We start from the raw sequence: 22,423 nt of genomic DNA on the forward strand, positions 1-22,423 counted from the left end.
CGGAGGTAGTCACTAGTCTCATATTGTTAACTCTGTCATACGGGATTGTCGCTCCGGCCAAGCACCCTCGGACATACGTAAGAGATCCCTGAAACCCTACACAATTTAGTGAATGAGTTAAGTGAATTAAGCCTGTAGACATTCCGTCGTAAAAATGAGAGGACAGAAAGCTGTTTATTTCTTTAACGTGGGGTTTCTTTTATGGATAGCTGTTAAATACACAGATGGCATCGTGTGACAGACTCGCCGCGAGTCGAAGTCAAACAACCGGTCTCGATAGCAAGTCAACTAATGGCTCAAACCGGTACTGTGCAGGAACCGGAATCGCTAGGACGTCTTGAGGGGGAGGCAGGTGTACCTGCGGCTCTGTCCTCGTCTGGCTCATCTTCGCTGCAAATAACACCGTTATTTTCTTGACAGTTGTATCAGCAGGTAGGTTTACATGAAACCATCATTCTATACAATGATCGAAGCGATGACAGCCCCTCCGTGAAAACATTTCCGTGCGAATATGACAAGACATCTTTTCCTCATCGCAAAAATTCTGTCCACTTTGCAGTCAAGGGTTGTGGAATTAGCAATAGTAAAAACATCTAAACCAGTGATCTGTGATAAAAAAAAAAAAAAAAAAAACCCTACAAGACAGGGACTTAAGATGGTTTCTGTTAAAACCAATCTCTAAAATTCTAGTCAAACAGTGACGCCGTTCAGTATTGGACTTCTATGCTAATTCGCCAGACGACCAAAATTTGCTTTGCCTGATTTGTAGAACTACTTCAGTAAATCTGTGAACAAAGTGGTGTCAAACTCACAACCACATTTCAATACTTGCACTTTTTCAAATATTACCAAAGAGAATACTACCATGGATTCATTGTCCCACAAAACCATAGAAATTAAGATTTAAAACTGAATTGAAGAAAAGTAACGTTTTGTGCATAACGACAACAACAACAAAAAAGGCTGCTAATAACACCAGCAGTGCACTAGTAATTTGCCATTACGGCTAAGAACCGGGACTAAACTGGCTTCGTTTTGTAATGTGATGTGTAATGATCTAATCTCTTACGGTGGAACAAACAAAAACAGCTACTGCCAGGAACCACCGAGTTAGAGTGAACGTAAACTTTACGTTTAAAACATAGATGGAACCATGCGCGGCATACAAAGATAACGCCCCTTGTCTTATATAAACACACATACTCTCACAGGCAACCTCTTGGCTTTTACATCTTATACAGAAGTGTTTGACACAAGAAACACTCTAAAAAAGTAGTAGTATTTACAGGTTTGAAAAAAACAATGATGTGGTAGGTAATAGTGTCCTTCGAAAAAGACGCAGTGAACTTGGCATCGGCGTTATTTGTATTCTCCTGTTGCTGGCGCTGTCATGCTGGCATAGACCTGCGGGTAGCAAAAAGACAACTGAGTTATTGGCCTCAACAAGCCTAAAGAAATACTAAAATACTGCAGTCATCACTATCACTTTTACTTTCACTATGATTCATGTTTATGTAAGCAGCAGTGCACTGTAACCAACTGGAAAACAACAGCAGGTTTTACCGTGAGATTTCGTAAAGATTCTAAAATTGTATAAAATATGACTAGTTATACTGCCTTATTGTTAAATAATGATGAAAGGTAAACTTTTGGAAGAGTAAGGCATACTATGCATGCATGCCACTCAGAGAAATATTGCCTCAAACGAGTGAGCTTTTATTAAAATTATACCAACTGCTAATTTAGAAATTTGGGAACACTAACACTAAGAGAGGAATTTCCATTCGAGGAATAGTTATGCTATTAACAGGAATATATACAAGTATTCACAAATGGTAAGAATGTGTATGTAGAACTAATGATACTGTAATCTGTTCAACTACAGGATGTCATCCATGAATGGGAGCCACACATCACCTGGTTAACAAAATGCTAAGCTTCCTAAACAAAAGGAGTCCGTTCACGTCTGTTACCTGTGAATCCCCGAGTGAAAATCAGCTGCCACCTCAGGTGAACAAGCTGCCACAGAGAAAGACAAAAAGAAAAAACAAAAGAAAAAAGAAAAAAACAATGAAAGGAGACACATATGAAACCATCAAGTGAAAACAAACTCGCAATATATTGTACGGACTTTGTTTGGGGTCGACTGCTATACAAATTCCTATAGCATCATAGGACAGACAGGCAGGAATGAAGCAGGGGAAAAAATGGCTTTAATCAGAGGGCCGCTAATTCGGGAACACTATAGGGGAGAGAGATATAACGTGAACTACTGTGGTTTTCATGCCACAAAGTACAGGTGGTGACGGAGAAACCAAAATCCACTTTGATAACGTCTGAGAGACAGAGGGGATGAAAGAGAGAAAGACAGAAGGCGAAAAAGATCCTGGGAAAATAAATAAATAAATAACAGAGCTCAGTTAGAATGAGCATGAGTATGGAACATGAGTCATAGACCTACACATTCGCTGGAATGTGACTGAGTCTCAGCAGGAGGCGCTGAGTCACTGTCTGTCACCGTTCCACATACAAAAGTACTGCAGTTAGTTTGATAGAGATTTTCACTTGCCCAAATGTGTGAGCTGAGAGATAAAAACTGTTATTTTATTTAAAATGATTAAATATACTCAACCGTTCTATTTTTCATCATATATGTGTGTGTGTGTCTCCAGGTCAGCATTATGTATATACACACATACATATATCTGTCTATCTATATCTCTATCTATCTATCTATATATAAAATAGAAGGGTTGCGTATATTTAATAAAACACTCTGATTGTATTCATTCTGTTTATAAGTGGTTCCTTAGTCTGAGTCTGAGCTATGATAGTTGTCTGAAATATTATCTTTGTATATGCTGACTTACAAATGAGAGTGTTATCTAAAACAGTACAGTGTGGTCAGTATGTACACTATATACCAAAGACTGTTAGCTGCTTAATATCAAAGAAAATGGAAAAAGCGTGAGCTAGGTAAAGTTTTGAACATGATGTTAATCAGTGTAATAACATCACACAAATGCAGCTAGCTGTTGCTAATTAAAGCGTGTTAGCTCATGCCCTAACCTTGTGTAATTAGTGTTGTGAGAGTGTTAAATGTTGCAGACAGTGTCCTGAGAGAAAGAAAAAAAAGAAGCATTTGAAGCATACAGTCAACAAAAGGGTGAGGCTTTTTTTTTTTTTTTCAAACCCCAGTCTTCAGGGACCAGCCGACCGACTTAGTCAGGGTTTTACTGCAGCCCTGCTTTATCACACCTGACTCAGCTTCGAAAGCCAATCACGAGATCTCTGCAGCCAATCGTGAGACCTCTGCCGGGTTTGATCGATAGCCACTGCATGGCTTAACAGTGTTACATGCAAGAGGTCCCTAAAGAGAAGGTATCGAACACACCGCTCTAAAGCACACCCAAAAATGTCTGAAAAGCAGAAAGAGAGAGAGAGAGAGAGAGCGAAAGGCATTTTTCACACCCACCAGGTGAACACACACACGCGTGCACCTCCCTCAGGAGTAAGCAGAAGATTTCTTGCTGGAGTGTGGCAGCGGGCGACGCGTAGCGAGAGATGGGGGTACCCTGAACGAAGCATGGGGGGGGGGGGGGGGGGGGGGGGAGAATGAAGCGTGAAGTGAGTTGGTCGGCATGGTGATGACAGTGCTGTAAAAGACAAGCCTTTGCAGTCCACAGTGGGGCGGGGGGGGGGGAAAGGTCTGAGGAAAGTGTATTGCTAGGGTGTTCCACCGGTCCGAACGAACGCCCTAATGATTCAGTAACAACGTTGCATAGTGAATATCTTTGAGAAACGGGATTTGATATAACAATCTGAAAACAAGCTGTGTCACACAGAATGAAACATAGTTATATTCCGTGTCAATTATCATAATATTCCAGATCGTTTGATGCCTGCCTTAAATTCCTAAATAGGCTGAAAAAAATAATGGGTGACATTATGGATCTTATTGGTTTGAACAGGCAAGCTTGTGTAAAATATAAAACTGTAAAAAAAAAACCCCATCTTTTAACTGTTTTGAAACTGCAATGAGACAGTTGTCCACAAGATGGCACCCCTACAGTGTACAGCAACATATTGGGCCTTTAAAAACAACTGACTAAATGTGTAATACCAATACCATCAAACAGCTATGGACTGCTGATCAGATAGAAAACTAAGTAAAACAGAGAGTAACAGAGGAATATATTGCGATGTATTGAGGAACACAAGCCTGGTCTGATTCATATCCTTCTTCTTCTTCTTTTTATTATAACTCTTGTGGTTTTGTGTGTTCTTACCAGCTTGCCCTGACAGCCTCGATATCACTCACTAAATTCTGCGCCAGACATATTCCAAATATCTGTAAATACAGAAAAGAGAATTACTTGAGAGTTTGGACAGAAACAGAACTCGGCGTCGATGTAGAGTTAATTCGGGGTAGGAGAGAAAAAGGGCTAGAACTCACTGTGTATTTCATTACTCTGGACAGGAAAGGAGGATGTCTGTTCTTTTTACCTGTAGTAGTGCGATGCCTATGAAGATCCCCGCCACTACGGTTAGGTTGTCCTGTAACCACTTTTCAAACTGTGGCACGCAGCCTTTGACGTGAATGTACGTTTTCTGTTCCGCATCCTGAGGGGAACATACAAACCACAGTCAAAAACGCAACATGCGGCTATATCACAAAACAAAAACAAAATAAGCCCCCCCCCCCCCCCCCCCCGGTTCATATTTGCTAAGGGTGCGGTAGAATTTGGTCAAATTAAATTACGTTTGTTGACATGGACTACAGGAGGGAAAGGGAGTCAGCTGGAGGGAAGGACCTTCTGTGAAACCCTGTAAGCTGTTGTCTCTCAGAGTGAAATGAAACTAGAATTGGTAAAAAATGAACGTGTACTGGGTCAAAGCGAAACTCTGTCTCACCCTGGGCATTTCCCCCTATTAATCTTTATGAACAGACAGAGTCCAGCCCATAAACAAACATAGATAAAAAAAAAAAAACGCAAGATGAATGACAATCCAAACAAAATAGCAGTGTTGCACGGGGTGGTTTGGTTTTATCTTGCTAATATGTGGGGTTCTCAAATGGACTATGTTGTAGTACAGAATCCCAATACGTGAATCCATATCTGAGGAACGGTTTTGATAAGAGGATGTCAATTCATGTGAAGAAAAATCAATATTAGGGACAGCTTTTTCTTCAAAAACTGATCACTCTTGGGGAATTTTAAAAGATCTTTGAGTTGTAGTCAGTTGAAACCTTGTCGAGTCGTCTCTGTTTTTGTTTTTGTTTTTTTGTTTTTTACAGCATGGCCTGCAGATGGCAGTTTTGCAAGCATTGCAAAAATCCCTCTAAATGTCAACAGATGATGTCTGGGGTTAGAAAACACTAGAAAACTTTAATTTATGAGCAAACGGCGCTGGGACAGGCGGGCTTTTTGGTCGTCTCAAAAAAAGATACAAAAACTTGAGGCAAACTGCAAATGTCAACCTGAGGTGCTTGTCTTCGTTGTTGTTTTTTGTTCTGACTTGACTTGTAAAAGATGCGTTGAAGGGGAAAAGGTTGAGGTTCACACTCACTGTTTTTGCTCTGACATCATATCCACATTGCGTGTTAATGACATCCTCCTGAAAAAGAAAGAAAGACAGAACGAAAGAGGAAAGGCCTTAAAATTATGATAGGAAAAGACCAAACAGTGCCAACAGCCATATCCTTTTGTCATCCCCATGTCAGCGTATAAATTGACTTGTGGTTTCAGTGGAGCGAGAAGATAAGACAGGGGAGAAAGCAAAAGTCTCGGCTTTTCTCCACTCGTTCCTTTTCCCTCGCTCGTTTCTTTCGCCCGTTCCTCGATCGGAGTAAGTTACATCATAATGGGTCATACCTAATGCTCCACGTAAAGACGCACACACAACGCATACCTCAGTCTGAACCATAATCGTTACAGAGAATGAAAAAGGACGGTTTTAAGTAAGATTAGAGGTAGTTGAAAGCTTAAAACAGGAAATTCCATCGAGTGGCACGGCGTCTAACTTGACCTATAAACAGAGCTGTGTTTACACAAACTCACTGTTTCTATCACTTTGTACCCAGCATCACTGCGTGCCTGAGGGAGTCCTGTTCTCTTAGAAGGCAAATCAGAGGGAACAAAGAAACCCTCCCAGCACAATGACATATATAGTACAGCAGCTAAAAATATAACGCCATGCTAATTTGAGCAAATGCAAATGCACTGAAGTGTGTGTGACAAATTGCTCACTAACTCAGTATCCTTTAAACTAAACCTACGTTATGGAGCTGACAGAAATAGCAAATCAGGATAAAGCCATAATGTTCTAAAGACCTGCTTGGATGGTTGGCCACAAGTTGTCCTCTTAACCTAGTATCATAAACACAATTCACCCATTACCTTCAGCCTATACGGCAGGTTAGTTAAATCAGTCTAAAGTGGCACAAAGCTAATCAGATAGTAATTTCACTCAGTGACAATGTACTTGTCTATATTTAATCACGTTCAGGTTTCACAGAAATGATTCCTCTTAACAAAAAACCCCCCAGCATTATAAACCTTACCAGGCTTTGAAATGGTCCAGTTAAAGAAAAAAAAAACCCCAACAATTCCTCAGACATTCTTCCCTGGAGGACACTACAATGAATTGCTTTCCATTTTTCATGCAAACCTGTCAGTGGATTAGCGTTTTCATGGTTATTTGGGAGTGCCATTTTTTCCCCGCTAGCATTAGCGAATCGCCGAGTTGAATGTGAAATGAGTCCTCTCTAGATGTAATGAGCGGGGTCTGATTGTCTTCTGATGCTCATTAATGGATGTTATAATTCACACCATGGTATCGTTTTAAGCCTTTCTCCCCGGTGGCCTCTTTGCAGTTATTAATATCTGTTTGTTATGAGCGTTAATGGTATTGTTACCCAAATCACAGACGACCGCTTTCTCCCGTTTCCTCTTTTGCTGTTGTTCCCTCCTCTAGCTATCTGTTACTTGGTTTCTCAATCTATTTTAGTCACTTTCTCTCTGTCTCTCTTTCTCTCTCTCTCCGTCAATGAGAACACTGGATGCAACTGATGAACACTGAAAAAACAGCATACCGGTGCCTCGGTTTAAAGGAAACTTCATCCTTTTTGACATGAGATCATAATCCTTCCCCCAATATTCTTTGGTACCTCAGAAGATTATGTGGTATTTTTTTGGCCAAAAACCATTATTTTGTGTAATGACCTGAAACGAATTTAAAAGTACAAAACTGGTTGTACTGCGATATAACAGTTCTGATTTGCTCTCGCAAGACGCAGATCAAAGTAGCCGTTAGTATAAGTTGAATGCTGATTTACTAAACGAATTTCAAAATGGAAAAAACAAACAAACCCACCAGTAAGTTCCAAAATAACATATCACAACAACCCTGTGGGGAATTTAATTCTGTATGCTAGCCAGGCTGAACTTCTCTTTTTGCATTTTGTAGTGTTCGTAGTTCGTTCACTCTAAACCCATCCATCCATCCAGTGAAGGTCTTTACCGCGGGATCCTTGGTGCAACAGGAGAAAGGCACTCCACATTTCTCTCGGCTGGGGTTATTGTCTGTGCAGTTGAAATAGATGTTCAGATTCCAGTCATCTGCTCCAAATGCTCCACAGCACTCCCACTGAGGAGGCAAGAGAGAGAGAGAGAGAGAGAGAGAGACATTAGTGATTTTCTTTTCTTTTTTTTAAGATAACAGGCCAACAGTAAGGATAAAACTGTGATCACAGTGAAATCGCATTAAAATGTGCAACAGGCTCAGTAAGTTTTTGTCAGTTTAAAAACCAAGAGAAAAACCAACAGCTCTTAAAGATTTGGGGAACTCCAAAGCCAGAAAAAAAAACCCTTACTATCTGTCACTGTTTGTGACACAGCTTTGTTGTTGAAGTATCAGTGCTGTGCTGTGCGTGTGTGTGTGTGTGTGTGTGTGCGCGCATGCTGCCCTTGTTAAACAGGGTAAGTGAGTCTAGCGCATGAACAGCTCTTTTGATCTCCAATATCTAATTAAATTTATCCTGGAGGAGACTTGTCTTGAGAGGGTTTTTGGCTGTGGGAGAACAAAGCCCCCAGACAGATCTGAGTCAGTGACATGGTTTCCGACTGCTAAGATATCAAACCCATTTCCGTAAATCCCTACGGGAGAGCGACAGATAACGTATAATTCCGTAACAAAGTCCAGATTACATTACATTACAACAAAACTGCTCTGTTTCAAATGCTTTGCTCATTATTGTTATTGTTAATCTATTGTTAATTAATATTTTACTGTCATGGATCCTGATGACATAACTTTAAATGCAAAAACTGAGCACAAACTATGACTGACCTATTTAAATGGGTGTGTTCGATGTTTGATACGTCGCTGATATGTTTAAGATAGATCCTTCCCTTTAATCTCTGAAAGTAATTATTTAGCTTGATGTTTCAAAGCCGCAGAGATATTTTGGTAACAAAGCTGGTAAGACTGATACTGAATTCACATTAGCATTCATATTTCACAACAGCATTTGCATTATAGGAAGTAGACAATCAGTTCATCTAAAATTATTTTGGAACAGTGGCTCTCTGAGGTCGGTTTTATGTCAAAGTTTCAGCAGCAGTTTTAACTACCTGATGTATTTTCCCATAATTTGTTTTACCACCATGTATCAGTGAGATGTACAAAGAAACAAAGCAATGCAAAAGATGTCATTGCCAGTGATCTAGTACTGCGGAACTAGACAGTGAATAGTGACAAGCTCTCATGCTACCAATTTACTCCTTTATAGTCACCGCATACATAATAACACAACATGATAAAACATAACTTGTAGCAATGCTAGCTTCGCAAATAAGACCTTCTATTGACCTGTTCCACTATGTTAATTAGTAAATATGCTAGCATATTACACAGAAAAACATCTACTAAAAAGTACAACGATGTAATGCAGCCCATGAAATGTAGGACGCGTGCTGTTGTATAACCGTGGGAACGTAATGCATTGGGAACAATGTTGCAAATGATTGTGTGTTATTATGGACAACAGTGACTATAGTGGCCATGAATTTTTCTCTTTCTCTTTCTCTTTCTCTCTCTCTCTCTTTCTCTTACGTATTCCTGGGTGAAGTCTATGAGGTTCTGCAGGTCAATGTCATCACGGTAGGCTCTGATGTTGTTGTTGATGAAGAAATTAAGCTGGTCCTTGATCCAGTCTTTGAAGACAAAGGCCAGAATTCCAGCTGTGAGCTCCAGAAAGAATATAATACCCAGAAACACAGAGAACTGGAGGAGAGGAGAGGAGAGGAGAGGAGAGGAGAGGAGAGGAGAGGAGAGGAGAGGAGAGGAGAGGAGAAAGAAAATGAGTGTGTGACAATGATAACCAGTTACTGACTCTAGATCACAAACAGCATACTCCAGCTTTTACAGTGCATTAATAAGTTAGTCATAATCAAGAGAACAACTGCTGAAAACACTTTTGACACTTATAGACACAAGAACAGATATGGCCAATTGTGTTTTGGAGCTCTGAAGCAGAAACTACAGTCTAATATGCTGTGAATAGGTTAACTTAATATCTGGCATCCAGGAACTTACAAACTTGAGTAGGAGGGTATTTTCCCTTAGTGCACCAATGCAACCAGCAAAGCCCAGGATAAACATTACCCCTCCCACTACGAGAAAGAGCCACACTGGGTCAAACCCCCCCAGATCGGTGATTGAGGAGATGTTTGAGAGAACACCCTGAGAGAAAGCGAGAGAGGGAGAGAGAGAGAGAGGGAGAGAGAGATAACATATCTGCAGTTAACATCTGTACAAAGCGTGTCTCAAAACAGGTCCACATAACTGACACTTGAGAAATGGTCTGGGTTGTGTGGCAAGGCACTCTTAAGCCATACACACCGAGGTTTATGCTGGACATAAGCCAGGAACCTCAGTGCCAGGCACTCTTTGCTCTGCAGATAGGATAACCTCCCTCAGGTACACTCAGCACGGACTGCCACTGGCCCTGGTCTACTCAGACACATACAGAGTCAGCACACTGTGTTTGGAACCAGCTGTCAGCTGATCTCTATCGGATGACATCATATTTGCGGACCGAGTGCTCAGCGAATGTATGTTAGTAGGGTTGTTTCACTGTGACGACGTGTGTGTGTGTGTGTGGATACTCGCATTCTATGAAGAAGGTGTTACTACACACACCATACCGGAATATTCTATTCCCCTCAACAATAACTTAGTGCTGCTGGTGAGGACAGAACGGGTTCTGTCAATCTCCACCAAACAAAACATATCAACTGTGAGTTAGGGTCATTTGTAATATGAATGTTTTAATTTTCTTTTCTTATACTTTTCTTTCTTTTTTTTTTTGCTCTTTTCTTACCTTCTCACTCCATGCCCACAGTCCAATCCCCAGGAAAGCCACACCCAGCAACTGGAAAATATGGCAGACATAAATCAATAAATATAAATCTTTTTTTTTTTTTAAATTAAACAACCATTATTTATTTATTTATTTATTTATTATTTAATGTTGTATGGGTCAGTTCTACTTGGGCAATTCTGTTTGCTTCAAGTCTGTAGTGTCTACACATTGAATATGTAAAAAAGCTGAAACACACAAAGACGGGAAGTTTATCAACTCCTCATGGAGGAGCAATACGACATCATGACAACAACCCAGCATTCTCTTAATCGGAATTTTGCCAAAAAGACCAGAGGACTTTGTCAGCTTTTGTCTTGTAAACTTTTGCCATAAATAAACAAACATTTTTAAACAAATGTCTACACGTCTAAGCAAAACCAACAAAATTACTTTTTTCTCATTATCGGGAAAACAACATATTTACTTTTTTTGTCATTATGAACAGAAATCATACAAAGACATAAACGACAACAAATACAATGGTAATATTTTAGGAAATATGTATGAAATAATAACAATTAATCTTTTTGCAATATTAATTATATTTACAACACAGACCACTTTAAATGTCTTTTGCAAATGTCCTCTATTTCACACTTTCAGTTTTAGATAATTGTTTGTTAACTGAAATATTAAGGAACTGGGTGATACTAACAATGTTATCAATATTCTGCCATAAAGTTTACAACTTCCTCATGTTTTTATGTGCCTAGCACCAAGAGAGCCAAAACACCAGCTCCCAAAAGTAAAAAAACAAAACAAAACAAGAAACAAGCACAAAAGTTCTCTTAAGATCTGGCAACATTTTGGGTCATTCTTTGGCATGTTTTGCTGGATAAACCGGTAAACTTAAAATATTCTCCATTGTGCTGGTATCAGCTTAGATGCAGGCTTGGCCACCTTATGTTCTACGGGTAGTTGAACATCTATCTTTCATGAATCTTGGAGAAACTTCTAGAAACGAGGAAGCAAAACAGTTCTCTGAGTTTTTACGTGGCAAAATCAAACTTAATCTTCACAAGCGCCGTACACTACAGTCTCAAGGTTTCTTTGAACGTTTTGAAATGTTGGCAGGCTATTCTGGTGTATTTCCTGCCGTCGTGCAGACTCCGGCGGGGTGTTGCCCTCGGAGCCTTCGCCCTGACCCCCGGGGATGACGCATCCTTATTCAGACACACTTCTCTCCTTTTTTTAAACTGAGAGAAATGTGTCTCGTACTCATTGCTTGTTCAGATACTTCAGTTCCACGAACTCTGATATATCTAGACTTGATGAGGACACACACACACACACACACACACACACACACACACACACGCAGGCAGCTTTACGCAGCTGTTACGTCCTGTTTATCCATACAGTAGTGGCCTACTGACTCCGCTCTCACTCTCCAAGGTCTTATGTGTTATTGTAAAATTCTTCTTGTCTCGTTTGATTCCTCGTGAGCAAGTTGTGAAATCAAACCCCTAAACCCATGTGACATTTGAGTGTTCTAAATGGACACTGGACACTTGTATATTCCTCCTGTTTAATGTGGTTGGAATTTATATGTCCAGTGGGGAATACAGCACAGTTAAAGTCTCTGGAATCCGTGCATACCAATCATTTGTGGACTGTTTTTTATTCTTGAACTTGGCATTAAAGTTGAATTGCTATTCATTTTTTTTTTTCTTGGAATCAAAAGCGCATATTGTCCTTTCAGGAAGTGGGAAGAAACAGCTAAACAATTACTGGGTGACCGGATGCTGAAATCCAAAACAAAGAGACACACAAGCCATACACCAAGAGACACACACACACACACACACACACTCACACATACAGGGTGAGAGAGAAAGAGAGAGAGAGAGAAAGGGTAAGAGAGAGAGAGAGAGAGAGAGAGAGAGAGGAGACAACAACAACAGTCCTGTTTATTTCTACCGCGATATCAGTTTGAAGATCAGTTGTTGGTTTGAAAAATGCTTGTTTTGGCTTGCGGGAGGAAGCGATCCTTTTGTTTTTATCATGTTGCTCCTCCCACGCTGGCACAGACCTGGAGATTCTCCAGAGCTACATGCAACAGTATGAAGGTTTCCTCAGCCATGCCGCTCCTGCAGTCAGTACACTCTAAACCTTTTTTTTTTTTTTGGTCCTTCGAGAAGCTGAGTCTTTTCATTGGCTTTGGCCCCCTGGGTTCTGGGCTGTAGTTACACACATAGAAGGCATTGTGTACATTAACTATTCATGACAACAGTTGAGTGAACGCGAGGAAGAGTGAATTCTTTGTTTTCCGCGGACAAAGCCTGTGCTCTGAGATTTTGGAGGGAACTGATTTGTTAGCTGTCATCTTCAGCTTCAGATTTAGCCCTCGATGCCTTCATTAAATTCCTCCAATTCATGAAAAGGACAAAAAAAAACAAAAAAAAAAAAAACGCGTACAGCTTAGCTTGGCGGATTTCTTTTCTTTGAAAATGACAGATTTAAGGATGGTTGGGAATCCTTGTTAGAGGGATGATGACTAGACACGCTCGCTAGAAATCTACATTAAAACAAGCTGCTTCTAAGCTGCTTAGCATCTTTAACATCAATGGATAACATCCGGGTTACCATGAAGCGTTCACAGTCTACAGATGGATAAAGTCTTCCAACTGTTTTTCCTTCCTCTGTTTCACAATGCGTACAAAAATAAAACCGAAAGGAAATACTAACACACCGCAAAATTCTCAACAGCCACTCTCTGGACCCACTTGATACTGATTATTTCTGATTAGCACAGAATTATATTAAATCCACATAATTGCATCCTGATCTCGAATTAGATATTCAAAGTCGTTTTGTACTCATATATTATGTGTAGAGACAAGCGCTGGAAACAAAATGATAATTACACAATGTTTTAAAATGTAAAATGACTTGCAGAAGTCTTTGAAGTCTGTGATTAGCAGTAGACTGTAAAGCTGAAACATGAAGGGATTTGGTCGAATGTGAGATAATTGGTAAAACAGAAGGAAAGCGTTTGTGTACGTATGACCCCTAGACCCTCATCCTGTTTATTACAGATGCAGCGCTAGTTAACAGGGAAATACACTGCAAAGGAATCTGGGATGCTCCCAAGAGGAGCCTACATTTGGTCTTTGCCCTGTTTGAGCAGATTACTAACATTTTTAGTGGCAAGAGAAAAAGAAAAGAAAAAACAGTATGAGTGACACACACACACACACACACTCACTGAACTGGACACACATGTCAACCAACACACGCACACCATCTGGACAAATATTTCCAGTCGAAAAAACACATACACACAGAGACACACACACACACACACACACACACACACATACACACACACACACACACACAAACTCAGATGGATGTGTCCAAAGGCAAATCCAATACCCATATGGCAGATAGCTGGGAGACATCCCAGCTGACTGAAAAACGCTCACATACATCCATACAGAATCACTATCCGTTGCCTCAACTCAGACCCCATCTCTCACTGACATGTTGTCGTGACAACAGAGATGCTCACTCTGTCACTCACGCACTGACTCATGGTTGTTTTTTGAATTACGAAGTGGTCGAAGTCTGGTGCAATTTCTGTTTGATATATGACATATAACATATAATTTAAGTCAATTCAGTACGGGAGTGGAGGGGATAAATCATCTAATGTCAAAATATCTGTAGCACTAACATCCAGTGTTTGTCAAATTTACAATCCATCGTGTACAATTTTATTTCCATAAGACAATAAAAAAGTATTTTTTCCGACCACAAGCAAAGCGGCTAATGCCACAGAAGACATGTTTGCAAATCTGACATTACATGGGTCAAAGCAAATATTAGTTCATTAATGCAGCATTCAATCCGTTCATTCCGTCATCATCCGCATATGGCAACCAGCATGTGAGATCCGTATATAGAAAACAATAACAAACCACCTTTTGGCAACAATGTATCGAGTGCTTCAAGGGAAGGTTTGTTTTTTTGTTTTTTTTTTTCCAAAGGAAATGAGAGCAGTCTTTAAAAGCTTGTACTATTCAGCCAGTTAAATGTCAGGTGGAAAACAAAGAGGAGCTTTGACTTAAGACACACGCTAGCTGGTCTTAACTTATTGAAGCATGTCGGAAAACCTCGCAAAAGAGCACATGAAGTTATGGAAACTCTGGCTAACAGACGCTGAGACTGGAGAATGGCATCACTGGTGCTTATTGAAAGTCATTTTCAGGACTGCTAGTGGGGGCCACAAGGAAACTACACAGAGAACACACACACACACACACACACACACATACACACACACACACACACACACACACACACACACACACACAAAGAGTCAAAGCTAATTTAAGTAAAAGCATTTAGATGTTGAGTGTCAATCGATCCAAAGAATGAAAGTTCAAATGCGGTACAAAGCATCCTGATCTTGCCTGCTTCACTTTATTAGCAGAGATCCTGAGTAGAGCCAAATAATTCATGACAGTTTAAAAGGAGCAGCTAGTTTGCTTTTATTCATTCACCTCCTAACGTAAGCAGTATGAACACAGATATGCAGAAGAGGAAAAAAAAGCCTTTTATTTGTACATGACTAATGCCGAGGTCAAGTAACAATTAAATGAATTTCAGTTATATCTTTAACAGTGCCTTATTGTCTGTCCTTAATCCCTCTCTGCTTACAGGAGACCTTCATTTTGTTCACTATTCAGCTGTTATAACCAAGAGTCCATTAAAATTACTGAGCAAGCAGTTAGTTGTACCTCCAACTGATAAATGACAGCTCACTAATTAGCTTTTAGCTTGCTTAGTACCCCATAAAGAGACACCATAACTCAAGAGTTAATACAAATCTATATAAATCTCCGTAGAAGGTACCAGTAAAGAGTTTCCAAATTTTTCAAGAGAAGGAGGATCTGTCAAGATTCGCCGGCCTTGTGAATACAGCCCTGCTGCCAAAAGGCGAGAGTGTGGATTTTCATCTGTTGTCATGGAGACGACTAAAGACCCAGCAAGAGGTGCCAACAGTATCAGCTGTTAGCATGGCTACTGTCAGGCAGCAATGGATACTGATGGCAAACATGGCCAACTAAGCGTATGGGATCCTGATCCTAAATACTGAAAGGATGGGTTTATACACACACACACGCACACACACACACACACACACACGCACACACACACACACACACACGCACACACACACATACACACACACACACACACACACACACGCAAACACACACACACGCACACACACACACACACACAAACACATGCACACACAAACACACACACACGGGACTGGGAAGTAACTCAAAACAGAGCAAGTTCACAGAAATGCAAAAATATATACATAACAAAATTACTGTTTAAAATATTGCTTTATCAGCTAGGCCAAAGAGACAAACAGGCTTTTGATAAGAGTAATAACCAGTGATTAGTCAGCACTGATGCTGTTTTGTATCATGGTGAAAATGGGAGAGGAATGCTACAGCTCCCTGTAGGGGGAATTCTATTAAAACTGAGACTGGAACAAAATGAAACCAAGCTGTCCAAAGAGGTGAAATGATTTTGGGGAGTATATTAAAACCAGGGAGTAGAGACTAGTACGTGGTGGCAGACTGTTAGAAAAACACTGTTTAGTCATGGAGGAGATTAAAACTGAAACTTACTTTCATTCTATCCTCCCTTTGGTGACCTGAGATATGTGGAACAAATAGACTCATTTCATCTCTGCGCAAAGATATCAATTCATTCGTGTTGAAAGATATCTCGGTAAGAGTAGAAATTATTGGTTTCAATTCAACTGTCAAATAACAGGAAACTCTGCGGGAGTTCATTTGAGTAAGAACAGAGACCGTTAAGCAGTGTGTTATGACTTTAGTGTTTAAGGAACCGGCTGTGAGAGACCTAAAAACTTCAAATATTATTGCCGCAGTGCATGGCGGAAACCTCCGTAATTCACCGCCACACCCATTTAGGTAGGACACAGTCTCAACATAAAAACAGATACGCAAACATAACTCACCTGGTTTAAACAAACACAAGGACGTGTATTTAGACTACAAATATTCATTTTAATTATCCTACCTCTCCTCATTTCTGATCGACTCAAAAATACTTTAAAAGTAATGTTGTTGTTCTGTTTTTATACAACTTTACAAATAGAGAATCTTACGAGTTCAGTTTGATGAGACCTAAAGAAAAAAAAAATTCTGGATGTGAATGAAACGGTGACAGCAGTATTTCTGATGGTGCTAGGGAAACAAGAGGAGGTGGCAGTATTGAGGTGGGGGCTGTCATTAAGTGGGAACAGTGTTTATTATGACTAATCCTTTTTTTTCTTTCCTTTTTTTTTTCTTCTTTTTTTAATGCATCATAGTTAAATAATTCCATACCGTCAGCATGGAAGTAAGGAACCATCTAGATTCTTTAGTAATTAATTATTGAAGCAAACACCCCTCCGCTGCTCTATATTTAAGTCTTATGTAATGAGGGTTTTTTTTTTCCTTTTTTTCCTTTAAAAAAAAAAGCGTTCCACAGTCCTATACTATGTTAAGGAACATTGAATAAATTTTTTAAGTTCTCTGGATGTTGTTGTGCAGTATCTTTAAAAGCCCATAGCCAATAGCTGCATTTTTCTACATTTCTCTTGTGTGCACTGACACGACGCTTGCATCAGTGTCATATACAGACTCAAATAAAAGCTTTAAAAGTGAATTGTGTTTAGAGAACCGCATCCAAACGTGTCAATGTGACATTTATGAAAGGATTTGATCAAATGTAAAACCCCATCAGGAAACCCACAGAAATGCCATTGGAGACTAAAACCTCCAATTGAATAGGTTCCACCTTATCACCACGGAAACACTGGACAGTGCAACATTCATTTTCCCATGCAAAAACTGGGCACAGAAACACTTGCTTTAGATGTAACCATCTGTTCAGCCCAACGACTGAAAGGAGCTATCCAGTGTGTTACTTTATTCAAACAAGCTAAAGGGGAATGCCAATAGCAAAGACCAGTTTTAACCATTTCTCAACCAACATGTCCAAAATTTAATCAGAGTACTTCCCTGTTGGGCAGATAATATAATGAGTTTAAAATGTTACATTGCTGAGATTACGTTGTAACTCAACCTTACCCTTTCTTTATTCTTCTAATGTGCGATTAACAGAGTCACAATATCTTAACTCATATCAGTAGGGTTCTTTGCTTTGATTTGAACAGTAGCCTGGGTGGCAGAGACACAACTGAAAACTGACCTGGCACTGAAATCTAGGTAAGAGGAACAAAACCAGTGCAACAACCTGGGGGGAGCAGAATGTGACTATACTGGCTTCAAATTGAACTATCATCCCTCTTGTCTTGATCAATTTGATCAGCCCCCCAATGCGAGGCTCTGAGACAAGACCCCACACCCACCCCCAACCCCCAACCCCAACATATGACATTGCTCTGATTTACTTAGACAGCCGTGAGCACGAATCACATTAGTATCTGCATGATCTGTATGAGCGATGACTTTTTAATGAGGTACTGTATAAAGAACAAGCTTCAGCAAAGACAACTGTTTCAATGTCCCAGTAAACTATCTTGCCAGACTACGTTAGAGTGCCTCTTGTTGTTTTCTTTCCCCTTTTCAAAATATTTTACATCAGCATTCACATGACTTCTCGGTAGTTGGTAACTCATAAACTGGCTGTAATACAATACAGAATACATGGGAAACACTTGAACTAAAAGCAGCTGACGCTAACATTTAAATATATGCAGTAAAACCGGGAAGTGCTGGAAATGCTTAGCAACGTCTATACTGTTAGCTGTCGTGTCCTAGAAATTCTAATTAAATTCTAATGAACTGCCTGACAGGTTCAACCCCATCGATTTGGCTACATCTACATTTTGTGGTCCAGTGGGGCACAAAACTCCCACAAGCCTACTCACTGATATGTGAGTAATGCCTGAATTGATTAAAAGATCAATGTGACGTTTGTAGCCACAAAATGAAATCACCGATCTCTGTGGAAGAGAACAATAACGTAAATAAAATCTGTGAAACTATTATTGTTATTATTATAATAATAATAATAATAATAATAATTATTATTATTATTATTATTATTATTATGGTACGGTAAAGTATCTATTTAGCCATGTTTAAACTTGCTCCGCCTCAAAGTGACTTCCCACAGATTGAGAGACAACATAAACTCATGAACGCATTTCTCAAGACACTGAAGCCGAACTATTCGTCCTTTAGGAACTCTACTTATATGTCAGTCACCTATAAAACTGAAAATGAAATAATAATAATAACAACTGTCATTTTCCATGTGCACTCACACAATAAACTGTGCGCAAGCTAACTGTACAGTAATTGGTCGACAGCTAGAGAAAGCCGATTATCTGTGTATACAAAGTGCACTTGTCATAGACTGCCGCTGCATACATCCAAAAAGACCAACAAACATTGCCACGACCGAGAGGTGTCAATGACCTTTGCCCGAATAAACAAGACTAAATAATCGACCAAGAGGTATTTCGGCTTACTGGAGAGACTATAAAATAAATGTCATACCACGCCAGAAAGGTGTTCGTTTAGGTGATCTTTCTGCAATCTGCCCAACGAAAGATGGGGTGATTTCAGGATGAGCGCGTGCGTATATACAAATGTCACCGTGAACAAAGAACATTTCATTGCAGAGTAAGCAATAATCCAGATACCGGTATCTGGGCATTTCATTTGAATATGAGGACAACGTGGAAATCTCTTTTTGGAACAAAGGCAGCGTCGAAGAAAGCACTTACCCAAAATATAATGTTAAATCCAAAGATGAAATACTTGATGCAGCAACTGACTTCATGACCTTTATAATGTTTTCCTGACATTCTTGATTTTCTTCCACATACGTTTCCTCATAAACAAACTATGAGCGAATGTCACATATAATAAGTAGAGCACAGGTTCAGCAAGGCTATTCCAGCCTACGAACGGTGATGCCTCCGTTTAATCAGTATCCATATAAAAGAAACATAATGTATCCTTCTTACTGCCACTACATTACTTATTACACAAAAACAAAAATAAAATCACATGCCCTGCTGACATTTAAAGACAGCTTCCGTTTGATTTCTTCATTAAACAGAACGGTTAGCAATGACAGTTCTCCTTCTGCGATGACAGCGTTTAGATCGGTGCCTTTTTTCCAGAGAGAGATGGGGCGACTGGTTTTGACGGACTGCGTTATGAACCAATCAGGTGTGTTGCTGCTTCCTGAGAGGAAGTGCGTCCTCCTTTGCCCTAGGAGAAAATAGCTTGTCAAGCGGTCAGGTTATGGGAAGGGGTTTTTAGTCGTTGTTTTCATTATGAGAACATCTCACGTAAGGTTTTGCAGTAGTTTGACAATCACAGAAAGCAACAGCGAAAGGTTACCATATGACGAGTGTTCTTTGTCTCACCCGATACGACCTCGACATATGGAAGTCAATTAACTGTATATATACTCCACACGACACAGTGGAACGTTTATAATTTATAGACTATTTTTGAAATTCTGCGAGGTTTGTTTTTTTTTTACTTTTATTTTGTTTTGTTTTGTTTATTCGCAGTAGACCACTTCAGCAAGTGCAGACTTCTACATACAGTACGGTTTTGAATAGGCAAGAGGTTAAAGAGGAATATGGCTCGCATGACTGACACCCAGTGGCCACATCAGACACTAGCGTCAAAGCAGTATGTGCCGCTCTCTTTGAGTCCGTGCTCGTAGAACTTTAGAAAAAAAAAAAATTAAATACGATTCAAGCCTAGACTATACACTGTAAACACATTAAGACAGATACACAGGGGACAATTTAACTAAACCAAAATATGCTTTTTATGGTAAACTACATGCACAGTCTCTGCCGCACTGATAACATATTACATTACTGTGTTTATGTACGAATGCATGTTTGTGAACAACACAGAGAAGTAGTATTGCTAATTATGTTTTTGCTGCTTCTTCCGCTCTTTCCCTGCTTGACATACGCAGCTCTCCGCTCTGAAATCTTTAAGCTTCTGTATGAAGTCATTTGTGCCGTGTCGATACATCACAGTGAGGGTGGATAACTTCTGTGCGGTGCAGATCGAACTGCAATGACAAAGAAGATTTAAAAACACGAAAGGCAAGCTTGAAATAAGTCGATAAAAACCCTTCATATGGTTGGCCCCTGTATTTTTTCTTCTTTAGAAGCCTGTATCACCACATACCTTTGATGTGGATTCTGTGCTCTTTGCCTTTTCTCTTTTCTCTTCAAATTCATCAACAACGTTGGCTTTTCAGTGTAACACGTACCCCTGAATCATTATATATTCATCTCATCATTAATAACATACATATATGTAGACAGCAGTCAGACTTTAACAGAAGCTTACAATAATAGACTCAACTTAGTTCCAAATAAGCCAATATTGAAGTTAATGATAATGACTGTTTTTATTTACAGAGTCATTACCTGCAGTAACTGATGCTGAACACAGAGGGCTGTAGAATCCATTGGCCCAGTCCACTCTTGCGAACATCCACGTAATGACTGTGGAGTCTACAGGTAGAGTTTGCATTGCTCTGTTTCATCGATCTCTGGTAAGGTTGATTTCTGTACCCAGACCTACAGTAAAGCCTCTGCTTTCGTTCAGAGCTCTGTGCTATGGCCCGCTGATCCTGTTGATGTAACCCCTTTGGCTTGGCCCGGTAGGCCACCAGAAGCGGTTGGCTGATGGAACTGGTGTTCAGGCAGTAGAAGCTCTGTGTTAGGGCTTCATGGAGCACGAGGCTACCGGACTCATCCCCATAATGTAGCTGGAAGCCTAGCACCTCTGGCCTGGGCTGGTAATGGGTCAGGGCTGCTGATACGTCAAAGACGTCGTAGCCCGATGGAGGGAGCTGATCCAGGGCCAGCAGCTGCTCTACAAGGGGGCCACTCATTGACAAGTTGCCTGTTCTGGGTGAGATACTGTACACGGAAACGGAAATGCTGAGAGGTTCTGGATGGAGGGTCTTTCTCAGGAGGACCAGCTCTGCCACAGTCATAGAGGGTTTCAGCTGAGAAATGTTGAACCATATCCAGCTGGGCAATCCATACCGTGAGTCTAATTTTAAAAGAGGCCCAGTAAAAAGGATTTATTCTCTTTCCTATTCACCGTTGTGTGTACAGATCGTGTACAATATGACGTGAAAATATTTCTGTTAATTTCATTTCAGTCCTAGTGTATTTTTCACATTTACAGAAAAGTTCAAAGACTGCCTGGAGGTCAAATCAAATGTCCAGGAAATCAGTAAATTACACATAGAGACACATCCTGCTCAAATTCACTTGGTTTACGTCTATTTCCCATTTTTAATTGAAAACTGAATCAAATGTTCCTACCTTGGGTGCTCCGAAAGCTCTGGACCAGGGTTCCATCTACCCAGCTCAGGTCTTGATTCTGCTGGTTGTCCAGAAGCTGGTAAACCTGCTTCATGTAAGGATGTGGCTTCGCTTGCTGTGGTACCGAAAGCTTGTTGATGTGTAACATCTCCAGGATGGCTTTGTTTAGAGCTTTGTCCTCCAAGCTTTCCTCTTTCCAATCTTCAACCAGCTGTAAGGCTCTGATTTTACTGAGCGTTAGAGCTGCAAATAAGAAGAAGCCCAAAGAGGAACCTGAGAACTCCATACTGAAATGAAAGAAGAAGCTTCCACGCTTTGGAAGGACACTACCTCGTTCACGCCTAATAACAAAAGGAGCAAGTGCTTCAGGAGCATAGACTCCCTAACTAATTGGTATGTGGTTTGTGGATCCCACAGACAAAATTTGTGAGTGAGTGAGAGAGAGAGAGAGAGAGAGAGAGATAGCAATTACCAGTCACACAGAAAACCCCTGGAATGTCACACTCCATTTGACAAATATTGTGGTCTCTCTGTCTCTTGTGGGGGAAACAAAGTGGAGTGTTATTTTTGGTGTGTGGGGGTGATTAATTTTTACTTTT

At 40.2% G+C, this 22,423-nt stretch overlaps 2 protein-coding genes across 4 annotated transcripts; both read right to left on the reverse strand.

Annotated features, from left to right (window-relative positions):
• Nucleotides 1-1,971: 1,971 nt before the first annotated feature.
• Nucleotides 1,972-19,576, reverse strand: tspan5a (tetraspanin 5a). 3 transcript variants are annotated; one of them, XM_030780045.1, is made up of 9 exons: nucleotides 19,227-19,576; nucleotides 10,388-10,438; nucleotides 9,601-9,747; nucleotides 9,118-9,288; nucleotides 7,525-7,650; nucleotides 5,572-5,619; nucleotides 4,507-4,623; nucleotides 4,290-4,351; nucleotides 1,972-2,019 (listed from the first exon to the last, which is right to left on the reverse strand). In XM_030780045.1, exons 1-9 carry the CDS (start codon nucleotides 19,305-19,307, stop codon nucleotides 2,007-2,009), a joined length of 816 nt encoding a protein of 271 aa, XP_030635905.1. In that variant the 5' UTR covers nucleotides 19,308-19,576; the 3' UTR covers nucleotides 1,972-2,006. The 3 variants fall into 3 exon arrangements, with proteins under 3 accessions (XP_030635905.1, XP_030635904.1, XP_030635906.1); XM_030780044.1 differs by lacking the exon at nucleotides 1,972-2,019 and adding an exon at nucleotides 3,494-3,575; XM_030780046.1 differs by lacking the exon at nucleotides 1,972-2,019 and having other exon boundaries at nucleotides 4,286-4,351; nucleotides 5,566-5,619.
• An 821-nt stretch (nucleotides 19,577-20,397) lies between these two features.
• Nucleotides 20,398-22,071, reverse strand: LOC115816222 (uncharacterized). The gene is made up of 3 exons (XM_030779187.1): nucleotides 21,825-22,071; nucleotides 20,913-21,546; nucleotides 20,398-20,548 (listed from the first exon to the last, which is right to left on the reverse strand). Exons 1-3 carry the CDS (start codon nucleotides 21,970-21,972, stop codon nucleotides 20,398-20,400), a joined length of 933 nt encoding a protein of 310 aa, XP_030635047.1. The 5' UTR covers nucleotides 21,973-22,071.
• Nucleotides 22,072-22,423: the final 352 nt, after the last annotated feature.

This window comes from Chanos chanos, chromosome 7, assembly GCF_902362185.1.
Source record: "Chanos chanos chromosome 7, fChaCha1.1, whole genome shotgun sequence".
NCBI lineage: Eukaryota > Metazoa > Chordata > Actinopteri > Gonorynchiformes > Chanidae > Chanos > Chanos chanos.

Bases quoted from the DNA above. Each gene is read 5' to 3' on its own strand.
- LOC115816222 (XM_030779187.1), bottom strand. From the start codon at position 21,972: ATGTTACACATCAACAAGCTTTCGGTACCACAGCAAGCGAAGCCACAT. The intron at 21,547-21,824 runs GTAGGAACATTT...TTTTAAAATTAG, and splicing joins GAGCTTTCGGAGCACCCAAG to ACTCACGGTATGGATTGCCC. The intron at 20,549-20,912 runs GTAATGACTCTG...TTGTCATTGCAG, and splicing joins TTCAGCATCAGTTACTGCAG to TTCGATCTGCACCGCACAGA.
- tspan5a (XM_030780044.1), bottom strand. From the start codon at position 19,307: ATGTCAGGAAAACATTATAAAGGTCATGAAGTCAGTTGCTGCATCAAG. The intron at 10,439-19,226 runs GTAAGTGCTTTC...CATATTTTCCAG, and splicing joins GATTTAACATTATATTTTGG to TTGCTGGGTGTGGCTTTCCT. The intron at 4,624-5,571 runs GTGAGTGTGAAC...TGTTCCCCTCAG, and splicing joins ATGATGTCAGAGCAAAAACA to GATGCGGAACAGAAAACGTA.